At 43.9% G+C, this 13,145-nt stretch overlaps 1 protein-coding gene across 4 annotated transcripts; it reads left to right on the top strand.

Moving 5' to 3' along the window:
- Positions 1–217: 217 nt before the first annotated feature.
- On the top strand, positions 218–12,278 carry znf318 (zinc finger protein 318). 4 transcript variants are annotated; one of them, XR_010805397.1, is made up of 12 exons: positions 218–869; positions 1,518–1,678; positions 2,136–3,015; positions 3,336–5,006; positions 5,406–5,505; positions 5,661–5,959; positions 7,674–7,865; positions 8,153–8,246; positions 8,574–8,692; positions 9,053–9,214; positions 11,891–11,963; positions 12,063–12,278. XR_010805397.1 is itself a non-coding variant. In XM_066697167.1 (11 exons), the coding sequence occupies exons 1-11, from the start codon at positions 600–602 to the stop codon at positions 11,897–11,899; spliced, it is 3,957 nt and encodes a 1,318-aa protein (XP_066553264.1). In that variant the 5' UTR covers positions 218–599; the 3' UTR covers positions 11,900–12,278. The 4 variants fall into 4 exon arrangements, 2 of the variants coding, with proteins under 2 accessions (XP_066553264.1, XP_066553263.1); XM_066697167.1 differs by having other exon boundaries at positions 11,891–12,278; XR_010805396.1 differs by having other exon boundaries at positions 228–869; positions 9,053–11,963.
- Positions 12,279–13,145: the final 867 nt, after the last annotated feature.

The raw sequence follows: 13,145 nt of genomic DNA, 5'->3' as shown, positions 1-13,145 counted from the left end.
AAAAAAAAACTATTTTGTAGGGAGATCATAGATGCATGTTAACAGTTTCCTTTATTTTGTGGTATATACTACGTCACACGAACTTATTAACATATGTCGTCATCCGGGCACTTGTTCTGAAGGGCTGCACCAGTAACAAGAATCTGCGCTGCTCCGCCAATGGGATTGGAGAGATTCTGCAGCTCTGCGGAAGTCTGCGACTGAGGATCTTTGCAAATAATATATACAACGTATAACTGGTGGCCGGTTGAAACAAATACGGAGTTTAAACTTTTCAACGAATGGATGAGTAAACCATTACCATTGTATTTAGGTTACGATCCTTATTTCCACAACCGTTTTCGAGAATAATATGAAACACTTATTAGAAGCATTGAATACCTGAAACATAACTCCGGTGCGTTTTGGTTGTCCATCCTAGTGTTGCAGTTAGTGGTGTAAATCGTCAAGCTTGGGTGGAAGACGGAAAATAAGCAACATGAAATGTAACAAATGACGACCTTGTTTCAGTTTTTGTATGACGGCACATTAACCACAGACCGCGCCATTAAACCAGGGGCATCCTAGATTTCCCGTTGGGTTGGATCTCACGGACGATTATGTTCCGTGGGCGGCCGCACAGGGAGGACTATCCCCGGCATTATGCGCCCCGCGGTCCCCCGGGCTCCTCGCCTCCTCCTCATGGGCCTTACCGAGATGACCGGGAGAGGGACCGCCATTATTTCGTCCCTGATTACCACAGGGAACCCGCTTATCGGCGCTCTCCACCGGGTCGGAGGTATCCTTCTCCGGGCAGAGAACACAACCGAGGGCCTATGAGTGAGTTCCGTGGGAGCGGCCCACCACCCAGAGATCACCCCCCTGGCAGAGTGAGTTCCAGCTGATTAAAAACCTCATCGAGTCGGGAGGTTTGATTGAACATTAATGACACAATCTGTGGAGGGGTATGGTCTTTTAGCACAGCGACACAAGCAAACAACGTTAACGAAGAATAAATGACCAGTGAGCGAACAGCAGTAAATCATTTGTTTACATGCATTCATTCATTTGATCAGCTGCATAGGATTTAGCAAACTTGGATTAACATTTAAATTGTAGTACGACTTCCCATGCTTGTCTTAACACCTGTACAGTGCAAGTATATATGTATTTATTTTAGCTGGATTGTATAATTGCATACAATCCAGCAAAAATGTAATTAAACAAATATTTAATTATAACACACGAGAAGTGCTAGTATTAGTCCTGTAGTGTTTGCTAATTTAGTTTGATTATAGGCCTCCAGCATATTAATTGAATTCCTCACTCAATTATTCTAAGCATATTTGCAGATGTGCACCAGTCAAACAGGGTGGGGAACCTATGTTTATATTCCCAGGTTTATTGCATATAAATGGTGGTGTTGGGCTGTGTTGCCAGATGCAAGGAACAACTGCTGTGTGGGTAGCATTACTCACTTTGCCAATAACCTAGTGAAACTCCACTGTCCCATTCATTGTCTTTTGTTGTGAATCTAGAGACCGAGCCCCTTGGCACCCCATGGGAGCATCCCAATAGATCACAGCCTGGTGATCACAGTTGGGAATGAACTGACCTTGGCGGATCACAGGGCTGGTGTGGGGGCTGACCCCAGGAGAGTAGACCCTCGCAAAGGACCACCTGAGCACTTGTATGACAGGTATGGCAAGAAAATAATGTAAAAAATGTATATATTGCAGATAGGACATTACTTCCATAATGCATTAACAACACGCTCTATAATACAAGTTCATTGGTAAACATTTACTTTTTGTGCAGGTTATTCCTCGTAAAAATAAATATTGGTTTGGCATAATGAAAACTATAAGTATATATGACTTAGGTGCACTGTGTTTTGCTATGTGTCTGTCTGGGTGTTATCTTGCTTTTGGTGTGTACATGTGTAATGTTGCCTGTTTAAGCACCACTGTCAACTGTCAATCAAATTGCCCCTTGGAGACTAATAAAGTTGTATTGCATTGTTAGTATTTTATGCTTATCTTGGGCATTGCATTCTCCTTACAATTTTAATGTACTGGTTTATCTACAAGGATGGTTGTGAAAGGCAGGTGTGTAAGAAGTGCATCCTTGACCCAGAATGTCCTGTTGCATTACAGAGAGGAAACTGATGAGGAGTATCTCCGAGCCCTTGCGTCTAAAGGCAGATACCCAGGACAAGACCTCGATGTGGATTTCCACGGTGGGAGCCTGCTCTTCCCCCCCAGGCGAGAGGAAAACTCTGGTATTGTCAGTAAGGAAAGAGAAGGGTACACGAAGCCTCCCTACGATCCCAAGGATGCCAAGAGGCCCGGTTATGAGGTGGACCCAGAAGGCAGGGGCTACAGGCACATGGAGCGCCCCCCCGAGAGCAGGAGGAGGAGTTGCAGTAGAGGGAGGAGCAGGAGCAAGGCACGCAGTCCCAGCCGTGGAAAGAGCCGTGGGCGCAGTCCCAGCCGAGGCAAGAGCAGGGGACGCAGCCGTAGTACCAGCCAAGGAAAGAGTCGTGGACGCAGTCCGAGCCGCGGAAAGAGCCGAGGACGCAGTCGCAGCCGGGGTAAGAGCCGGGGGCGCAGCCGTGGACGCAGTCGCAGCCACAGCCGGAGCCGGAGCCGGAGCCGTGGTAAGAGCAGCCACAGGCGGAGCCGGAGCAAGAGCCGAGCGAAGAGTCGTGGCCGTAGTAAAAGCCGCACCCGGGGGAAGAGCCGGAGCCGCAGCAGCAGCGGCAGCAACAGGGGCCGGGGCAGGGGACGGGGTGGCCCTCCTGACGCCTTCGACAGCAAGACCAGCGAGGGTTTCCGAGAGCTGGAGTTGGCGCGCCGGAGGAAGGAACAGGAGGAGCTGGAGAGGATGGAGTATGAGATCTCTCAGAGGGGCGCTCCTGGCAATGTGGCGGGCAGCGTCCCAGCGCCACACCAGTCGGAGGAAGTGGCACAGATGCCCAAAAAATCCATCCTGAAAAAACGGATCGAACCTGAAATTGATCAGCAAAGCATTCAGGTTAGAAATCTTTATGGAGGAATTGTGCTACTCTGTAGTGGTTCAATGTGCTTGAATCTTTCTTTAAGTACATCTTTACATTTTGTATCTTCGTATTAGTTAAAGAGTAGAATAAGGATATGTTGCTTCATAACATTTTAAAGTTTTATTTTTGTTATTACTAGATATCTCATTATCATATCTATGCTTCATTACACTTCAGAATTTTAGCTGCACTGCAGTGATAATACTCAGAGCACAGATTAACTTCCTAATTTTAATTCCCCAGATACTTCTGTCACATCTGCTAACTTGATGTTCTTCTGTTGCTGTCATTTCAGAGTGATGAATGCTTTAGTGAATCTTCATTAGATCAGCGAAACAGCATTCTCTCAAAAGAGACAGAGCGGTTCCTCAACACGCTCAATAAAGGAATAGATTCCGGCCTTTTCTCCTCTTTACTGAGGGAAGCAAGGGAGGAGGGCTATGGCCAGATGATTCAGAAGCAAATGTCTAAAAGTTCTTCGTCCTATGAGGAACAGTTTGAAGAGCCCTATAACAGGGTTAAACAGGAGAAGCCGGTGGAAAGTTTCGGTGAATTTCTCCTACCCCACGAGAGAGTCAGTCAGGATGGAAGTGGGTTTTCCAGAATTTTGGGCATGATGAGTGAATTCTCTAATCCAGCAGATAGGAAAAAAGGTTATGCGGATATCGAAGATGAGGAGAAATTTCTTTATGGAGAGAACGAGGATGAGAGAGAACCAGCCCCAACTCCATCCCAATCTGTAGCTGCGGTTCCCCGTCAGCCGAGTCAACCTAACATCGGTCAATATCGGGAAAGTCGGTCTGGGATTGCAGACTGTCGGCTGAGCCAGCCGGGCATGTCTCTCCAGCAGCACAGCAAGAATGTTGCCAGCCTCAATCTTCTGGGCAAAGCCGGCAGTGGAGACCATCTCGAGGAACGATCTGTCAGTAGTCCGCGTCAGCAGAACCAGCCTAGCCTAATGCATCGCCAGCAGAGCCAGCCTATGCCTGCCTCCGAGAAAGAGGCCAAGATGGGGATTCCTCATCGTCAACTGAGCCAGCCTGAAAAAGTCCACCATCAGCAGAGCCAACCCGGGAGTTACCCACCAGGCCCACATCAGAAAAGTCCACAAGAGGAAGCTGCAGAAACTCAGGATTCGCAGGAGTTTGAGAAGATCCATGACCTGCTGAAAACAATCGGGCTTGACATCGGCATGGCGGAGATAAGCAAGCTAGCAGCCAGGACACAAGAGCGCCTGCATGGAAAGAAGCCACAGGCAAGGTCTTCCCGTTACACCGACCGGCAGCGCGATGGCCAGGGAGCTGCATCGGGTACTTGGGACAAGCAACGCAGCCGCAGCGGCAGCAGCCACGCCAAGTCTCCCGACTCGGAGTACAGCCGATCCATTTCCCCTCCCCCCACCATGCGCTCCTCGCTAAACGAACCTCCTTCCATGCACAGAAAATCTGAGTTTCAACTACAGGGGGACGAAAAGAAGAGCTGGGGGATTCCAGTCTTGGGGGACAGCGCCTCGCAGCCCGCCGTGTCAATGTCAAGTGCCACCATGAGTCCGACGACTCCTCAGCCCATTCCTGTACCGGCTAATTCTGTTCACGCCCTGCCTGGATATGCTCAGTACCAGCCTCAACCACCACCCACACCCAGCTACCCACCACCGGGCTATGATCAGTATGGGAACTACATGTCTTATGTACCTTCAGGCTGGCCAATGTATCCTCCCGCCCAGAGCCACTCTGTCCCCCCCCCTCAAGAGGATCACCAGTTGCCATCCAGTCACTCTTATCTGCGGGTCATAGAGACGGTCAACGTGGGGAAAGGCACGACTCAGCCCCTGCAAGAGGAGTCGGCTCTGGTACATGTGCCAGTGCTGGATAACGTAGATACATCCAACCGCGTCATGTTGGTAGGCAGTACGCATCAGCAAAGGGTATCTGAAGAGAAAAATAATGCCGATCAAAAGCAAAAGGTATACCTTGAATTACAGTTTGGGATTATTGTTGTTTTTAAGGGAAATGTTATTATATACAATTTGAATGTAAAGATCACTTACTGGGTCCTGATGTGTTTATCTGCTATTATTCAAGACCTGTAGTTTTTAGCTTTTAAAAAACAAGTAATCTATTTCTACTTATAAGTATATTGACATTTAAATTCCTGCTGTCACCCATGGCAATTTATGTGTCTAACATGTATATTGTTCACTGTAGTCACTGTATTCTTGTTGTAGATTTCTCAATCTTTGCTCAATCTGCTAATATATATGTGTGTGTGTGTGATATTTTGTGAATTAATTGTTAAGAATTCTTACATTGAATTCCATCGGGGGGGGAAAAAAAGTATTGAAATCACAATCTGCCACATCTAGGTCATAGAAGAAAGAGAAAAACTGAAGAAAGAAAGAGATGCTCGTATGAAAAAGAAGGAATATCTCATGAAGGAACTGGAGAGATTGCGAAAGCAGCAAGGTACCCCACAACGTGCACGGCCAAAACAAATCCTGATAAGATAAATACCCTCCCACCACCTCCTCATATAGCGTCAGTAACTGTGTATCATCTCTTTTTTGTTATTGTATTGAGCTAACCAGTTTCTTTTGTGTGTGACCTTGGGGGCATTTAAGGAGAACTGCTGCGGAAGAAGCGCAGGGAGAAAGACGGCCACAAGGACCCCCTGCTGGTGGAGGTGAGCCGTCTGCAGGAAGAGGTCATGGTGCAGATCTCGCTCATCCGCAAGGAGCACGAAGCCGCGGAGAAGAAGCGCTCGGAGCTGGACAAGGTGGCCCTGATCTTGGGTCTGCATGGTTCTGACAAACACAGGAAAGAGCCCAAGGACAGCAGAGAGTTTCAGCCAGAGAAGAGAAGAGAGAAACCCAGGAGCCCCGAAAAGTCTCCTGTCTCTTCCTCCAACACGACTTCTAAGGTAGAATTCTTAATGTGGGGTTGGTCACACCTGAGAGTTGGTTACTGGTAAAAAAAGAAAAAGCCCCTCCTCAGGTTATATTTTTCAGTTTTGACGTCTTTATTAAGGTGCTGTAGTTAGTTATTTCAGATAAAAGGATAACACTTTTGTTTGTTTAATGGAAGAAAAGAAAAGGTCTAGGTGCTGGATCATATTTTACTTTTCTGCTTTCATTTCCTGTTAATTTATTTATTTATTTTCATTCATTCATTTGTTTATTTAAATGTAATTTGAAAGGAAATCTGTCTGGTCCCGTTAATCTGCTTTCACTTTGTGTGAGGCTCTTTTCTCCATTTCACAACCAAAGACTTGTTTGGGCCTGCTTTGTTTCCCATTGGTCTCGATAGGCCACTTTTATTTATTTCGTCATTTATTTGTGTGTGTGTGTGTGTGTGTGTGTGTGTGTGTGTGTGTGAAAGAGAGGCTAAACTAACCTCCACACTCAAAGCCAGTGTGATACTGAATTTCTTCTGCCAACTTATTCCTTATGAGGGTATTCAGTGGGCATGCTAGTGTCACAAATACAGGATGATGTGTGACCCTATATTTGAGATACTAAATCTCATACTTTTAGATTCAGTTCATGCCTTTTGATTCAGTCCCTGCTTTGCCAGGTTTTTAAAGTGGCTTATATTCTACAAGATTCAATTTTTTACACAGCTGTCTTACACAAGAAATCAGTTAGAAAAGTAAATGTATTCTTTCTTAGGTTGGAAAAAAGGAAGCTTGAAATTAATATTGGTATTCTGATTGCACTTGTGCATAGATCGAGGTCCCCTGCTGTGTTACTGAGGATATTAACACATAAATCTGAAGCATTGCATGAGTTTGTCTAGTCAGGTGCAAGTGTTTTTCATTAAAAAGTCATTCAATTATATGACCGGGCCGGCCTGGTAATTCGTGCACGAGAGTCAACCCCAAAACTCTAACCCAACCTATTGTTTTTGAGCTCCTCCTTATATAATCCCAGTCTGTATTATTGTTTGCCATAACCCTAGTACTTAAAAGACTCGACTCCAAATAGTGAAGTGGTGAAAACTGGATTCTGAGACTTCCTCCAACGCTATTTTTTCCCCTTCCTGCTTAGTGTCTATGAACTTTCAGTAAAGTTGGGCTTGTACCTGTTCCACATATTTAAAGAGTGCATGTTTGGGAGAAACACTATCGCTTTGATTTCCCAGGATCGATTGATGACTTGTCAAAGTTAAATTAAAAAAGAATGAGAACCATATTCAGTCTGAAAATATGCAGTCTATTATCTCTATTGCTGGACTTATTCCTTCCTCCAGAAAAAGATCCCTAAAATTTCCTGTCATCTCGCAGTCGTTGCCTTTAAACAATGTTCTGTCGCTGAGAGGTCCTTTCGCATTGACGGCGGTCTAGACTCGCATGCTTGTAGCGACTGTAGGGTTACTGTTTTCTTCCTGAAGAAAAGAAAAGTTCAAACCAAAAGCAGATATCAATTTACAGCTGGAACACAGACCTGCTAAGATGCAAAGGTAAGACAATATTTAAAATTTAAATGTTTGGGAACACAGTTTTTGTTTTCTGGAAAATACGTGAAAATTAAGCATCACAGCCTTTTGATTTGCCATAGTTTAGTGCAGCTGTATTTTCTGATTAACGAAGTTCTATTTCATACATGATTAACTTTGTTTTTCCCCTTTTGATTTAGGAATCGTCCAGTTCAAAGCCTGCTCCTGAAAAGCCGAAGTCTAAAAGCCCTAATCGCTCTCAGTCTCCGCCGACATCTGCGGATCGGTATGAATACTACGATGCCGGAAACCACTGGTGCAAGAACTGCAACACAATCTGTGGATCCATGTTTGATTTTTTCACACACATGCACAGCAAGACACACAGAAAGGTGAGCATGACTACATTTCGGGTTAGTTTCTGCCACTGTGTACTGTAACAGGGACGATCCCAACAGCAGGACCGGGCAAAGAAAATAACGACAACGGATTGGAAAATTTAAATCTTCAAATTTTCTTTAAATTATGTTGCTTAACTTGTTCTTGCCTTTTTCACATGCGTCAAGATACGGGAGATTAATAGAAAAAATACTTTCTCTTTTTCTTCCCCCGTCGGTTTTATGCTCGTCTCTTTTATATTCTAATATTGGCGCATATACTCTTGTCACTATACGCGTAGACGCAGGATCCATACGATCGACCCTGGGCTCCTAAAACCTCCAACATGAACAGCATACTGCGGACCGGGGATAAGATTGTTCTTCCTTCAAAAGGTAATTCTGCGCTGAATAGGAAAGAGATGTTTAACTTTCCGTGTAGCTTAGCAATTTCACGGTGAGAGGATCTTCTGAATGATGGATTGGTTGTTTGTTTAATGTGATTTTGTTGCTGTCTTTAGGAGGTATGATTCATTAGGTCAGGAAAAAGACTGAGAACAATAGCTTCTTTTCCTGTCCTTGGAAAGTAGAACTTAAGATGCGATATGGTTGTTGGAATGACTCTTAGCTCTCCCAGTTTGTCGTATTGTTATAATGTACTTTTCATTTTATTTTATTGCCATGTTTGATCATTAACTTTTCACCCTCTTGCTACAATTTCAGGTTCAGAATTCTTGATTCCTGTGATAGGATTTTACTGCCAGCTCTGTGAAGAATTTTATGGAGACCAAATATGTGCTGAAGACCATGTTACATGTCATATTCATAATGTCAAATACAAGGTAATCTTTGCAAAACGGTAGAAAACTGCCATCCCAGGCTTTTTTCTGTAGCATTTCTAGGACCTGTATGAAAATATATTTAGGATATTTCATAATTAGCTTAGTATTGAGGCTATCCTTTCAACATTCGTGTTACCTTTTACATAAACATGTCCATACGTTTCATACATTAGATCTCACATCCATCTGATAATTGGAACATTTCTTATCACCCATTACATAAAACCTCGAAGCAAACTAATATTTTGACTGGCAAGATATTCTGACTGCCGGTGTGTTGGTAAGATTTTAAAATGACATTGCTTAGATTTCCTGCATACACACAGAATGATCCATCTACTTTTATTTCATCCTAACCAGAAATACATTGAAGAAAACCCACTGTATGAACAGAGGAGGAATCTGGACCGTCAGGCAGGGCTGGCTGCTGTCATGGACAACAAAGAGCGAAAGCGAACTGAGCTGAAAAGAAAAATGGAAGAAGAGCCCAAAACTCCAAAGGAGGAAGACAGGAAACAAAAGGTAGTGATGACTGAAGAAGTGGAGGAGCCAAGCAGCCCCAGGGAGCTGGTTGAAAAAGCATCCAAACATTCCAGGGGGCACAGCTCTCCGAAGCCATTGGCGCTGCCAAAGGTGAAAAAGAAACCAGAGGAGCCAGCTAAACCTGCTTCTCCTGCTGCATCTTTTGGGAAGTTTAGCTGGAAGAAAGTAGACAAGGAAGAGGAGATGCCTGGAGAAGCTCCTGTGGAATTAGAGGAAATTGGAGATGAAAGTAAAGATAAGGATAAGGAAGAAGGGAAGGCACCAGTTGCAAAACCTAAGACCATTGAGATTAAGCTATCAGGGAAGACTATGATCCCTCCCTCCACTGCATGGGACCGATTTAATTCTATGGCAAAAATCCGACCCAACCTGCCAGTGCCGTCGATGCTCCTTAGAAAAACCAACACCGCCCCTGTACACAAACCTGCCCCTCTAAATACATTTCTGTCTATTAGACCTGCTGGCAGCAGCAGTTCCACCAAACCACTGCCGATAGTAAAGAATGAGCCCAAAAAAGATGTAATGCTGACCCCTGACCTCATCTCCAAGGCATTTGGTGGTGAGGAGGTGGTCCTGAAAATCCCTGCCTTGCCAGATAAAAACACACCTGTCATGCCAGATATAACGACACACCCAGTGGAAGATGTAAAAAATCCTGCTGTGGCAGAAATGGAAACAGCCACTGTGGCAAACATAAACGCAGATTATATTCCAAAACCACCTTCTCCAGTCATGCATCTAATGAGCTTTGAGTCAGACGTGGCTGCTCCTGGGGTGCCTGAAAGTGAACAGACCTTACATGTGCTCGTGCGGCCTCCTCCTCTTCATAAGGGCCTGCGAGAGTCTGGGCTGAAAAACGAAAAGCCCAAATCTAGTCTGGCTGCTGCTAAAGCACAGGACCTGTATGACATTTTTTATAGCACCAATAGCAGGGGTGCCACAGATATCAAATGTGGTAGCATTGAGGGAGCTGGCACTAAGGAAAGCAAAAGTGAAATCGGTGGGGCCAAACTGGAAACCCAGAATGTAGGTGTTGGAGTTTCCAAGATTCTCAGTGAAGCACAGGAGCAGGAATCTAAAATGGATAGTTCAGGTTGTGGGGACATAAGGGATTCTGGACCGTGCGACTCAAAGGTAGAGGGAAACAAGGGAGAGACGGGGATCCAGAGCAGAGAGTCAGATATACCAGTTTCGGAAGCTGTTAGTAAGCAGGAGGAGATGGGTACCCAAAATTCGGTGGAATGCAGCCATTCTGTTCAATCCACCACCGATGTTCTGAAAGACCAAACTCAGAGTGTTGAAATCATAAGTGTGCAAGGGGGCTCTGACCAAGCCACAGGCAGTGTAGCCATTTCAGATTCACAACCCTGTATGGAAAGCATAGAGTCAGAACATACATTGAGAGGTTCTGATCCTGCCATTCATGGTGATGAACGGACAAAAACCGAAACGTGCCAAAAACAGCCAGACTCCGGGTCAGAGGCGCAAAGCTGTGACACGGATACTGCAGTAGTTTCCACAAGAAAGGCATTTGAGGGAACAGACCGCTCCAATGTAGAGTCACTGTCGCTGGCCACAGAAGTCCCCACAGACACCCTCCATGGCCACAAACATTTAGACCCACTTGAAACTAGAAATCTAATGTCCTCAGATACTTCCCTGTGTAGTCCCGATGTTAATTGTAAAGATGATAAAAATAAAAATCATGAGGAAGTCTTCTTAGAGATCCCGGACCTACCCGAATCTCTAGACTTAACTGCTCCTATGGATGAGGCAGAGCCATTGAAAGTAGGACTTGTGGAAAGTGTGATGCCTGTAGATTTGGGTGGTTTCGGGAACCCAGCTTTAAGCTTTGAAACGGCCGACCTGAATCTTGAGTCGTATGATTTTGGTTTTGAAACGGCAGATCTAACTGTCCCTGAACCCGATGCTGAGACAGTGACAGCAGAGGTACCAGGCACCACTAACCACGAGGAGACTGTTGTAATTCAGATGCACAATTCGGGTGGGGAGCTCTGTTCATCTGGGCTCGAGGAGGAATTGCATATTTTAGATTCAGTGAAGCCCGACGACAAGGAAACAGAAATGCATGACATGGCGGGTACCCTGATGTTGGAAGACATTGGGGAGGTGGTTGGTTCGTTTCCTTTAGAATCCGATGCCGTGGCAGTAGCATCTGCTCAGTTGGATGAGTCGTCTGAAATGAGAGACGCCAATCCTGCTGAATTATGGGAATCTGAGAAGGAAAATCCAAGTGAAATTAAGGAGCAGAGTGCACATCAGTCCTGTCAGTCCAAAGATGAAGAACATCCGATGGAAGTCAGTCTTGAAGAGAGCTCTCCTAATGACGAAAATTAAGCATAATTATTTTCTTGTTTAGCTTTCCATAGTGTGTGCTTTTTCTGTATACATTTAAGGAATGATCAGTTTCTGAATCAGTGAATACTTCTCAAATCTGCATACTGTATAGTGAGATCAAATTATATTTCGGCCTAACGTGTGCTGGTATTGAACCAGCAACCCCCCCCACCCCTTTACCTTCCTGAAAAGGTAATGTACAATAGATGATGTACCTATAATTATTGATGTACCTTTTGCTGTTAAGTAAGACTCTTAAGCTTTTTGTTCATTTTTTTTTTTTTTGTTTTATGAAAGACGTGTTAAAACAGGAACTTCACCGCGAGGTAAGAAGTGAAAAGAAAAAAAACCTGGATCGAAGACCACATTGGTAAGAAGATGGATGGTACTGTGGACCAAGGTGATTTCAAAAGCATTTCTTGTGTACATTTTCAAGTTGCTGTTATCAAGTGTCTGTTGTCTGTTACAGCACATAATGAAAAGAAGCGAAGAATGAACAAAAAAACATCCAGTTGGACTTTTATTTCTTGATTTGATTTTTTGTAAGTTTCTGCTGTTGCAGAATTGTCTGAGTTGCCTTTTTTATTTTCTAATGTTAAACTGAGGGTTGCCATTTAAACATGTTCGACAAATGTCTTTTTGTCATAAAGTAGAACTTGAAATAAATATACCCTTAAGCACCGTATTCTCTTTTCATTCCATATTACATGTTTTTTTTTTTTAATTATAATTTGGCAGAAAGATTATGATCAGAATTAGTACTACTATGACTACATTCGTATAGCAAATAGAGCTGCATTTAAGGCATTTGACTCGACTGTCCAATTTTAATGTGCTTTTATGTCACACTTTAAAATATTGGCATGTAGTTGTATTTGAAATGTATTTGTTCGGTTTAGAAAGCTTAAAAGTTGTTTTCTCAACCATGTGGATAGTTTATCAGTGAAGCATGGGCCTTTATTCTAGCAGCACATAAAACGCTATTTAGAGCAGTGAAGACTTAAAACAGAATTTGGGCAGATAAGTATTTCTGTATTTAATTATAGTCAAGAACAATTTAAAACGTATTGGCATAAAATGTAAACTTAATGGTCTATGGAGCAGCATTTAATTAATACAACAAATTAATAACACTACTCTATTAGGATTAATATTAAGTTTGGTTTCATCACTGTCATGTTCTGATGCAACACTTTTAATGATCAAGAATTGTAAGTGCCCGCTGTGTGAAGTGGCCTCATTCAGTTGTTTCTAGTAGTTCATGGGAGGCGTCTGTAGACATCCCACTGCATTGGAACCTGGGCACCATACTATGCAAGAGAAAAGGGTGTGAGGATAGGAGCTGGGAGTCCACATGAACTCCTTGTACAGACTGCTAGAAGCAACTGAATGGGCCCGACTGGGATGTGGGACACTCATTATTCTTAATCAAAAAAAGCTGAGCTTTGGAATGTAAACCAGCGACTCTGTACACTTAATGTACACAGTGTCAGTGCTGTCTAGATTTGTATGACTATCTTTAAAGTATACGCAATAGACATCGTAAAATATT

Source organism: Amia ocellicauda, chromosome 23 (genome assembly GCF_036373705.1).
Source record: "Amia ocellicauda isolate fAmiCal2 chromosome 23, fAmiCal2.hap1, whole genome shotgun sequence".
Lineage (NCBI taxonomy): Eukaryota > Metazoa > Chordata > Actinopteri > Amiiformes > Amiidae > Amia > Amia ocellicauda.
Note: the sequence above shows the minus strand (reverse complement) of the source record. Positions and strands in the feature narration are given on the sequence as shown.

What these genes read in the sequence shown, in the direction of transcription:
- znf318 (XM_066697166.1), top strand. Translation starts at nt 600, where the DNA reads ATGTTCCGTGGGCGGCCGCACAGGGAGGACTATCCCCGGCATTATGCG. An exon ending in ATGCCGATCAAAAGCAAAAG is followed by an intron (nt 5,007 to 5,405) that starts GTATACCTTGAA and finishes TGCCACATCTAG; the next exon opens with GTCATAGAAGAAAGAGAAAA. An exon ending in TTCATAATGTCAAATACAAG is followed by an intron (nt 8,693 to 9,052) that starts GTAATCTTTGCA and finishes CATCCTAACCAG; the next exon opens with AAATACATTGAAGAAAACCC.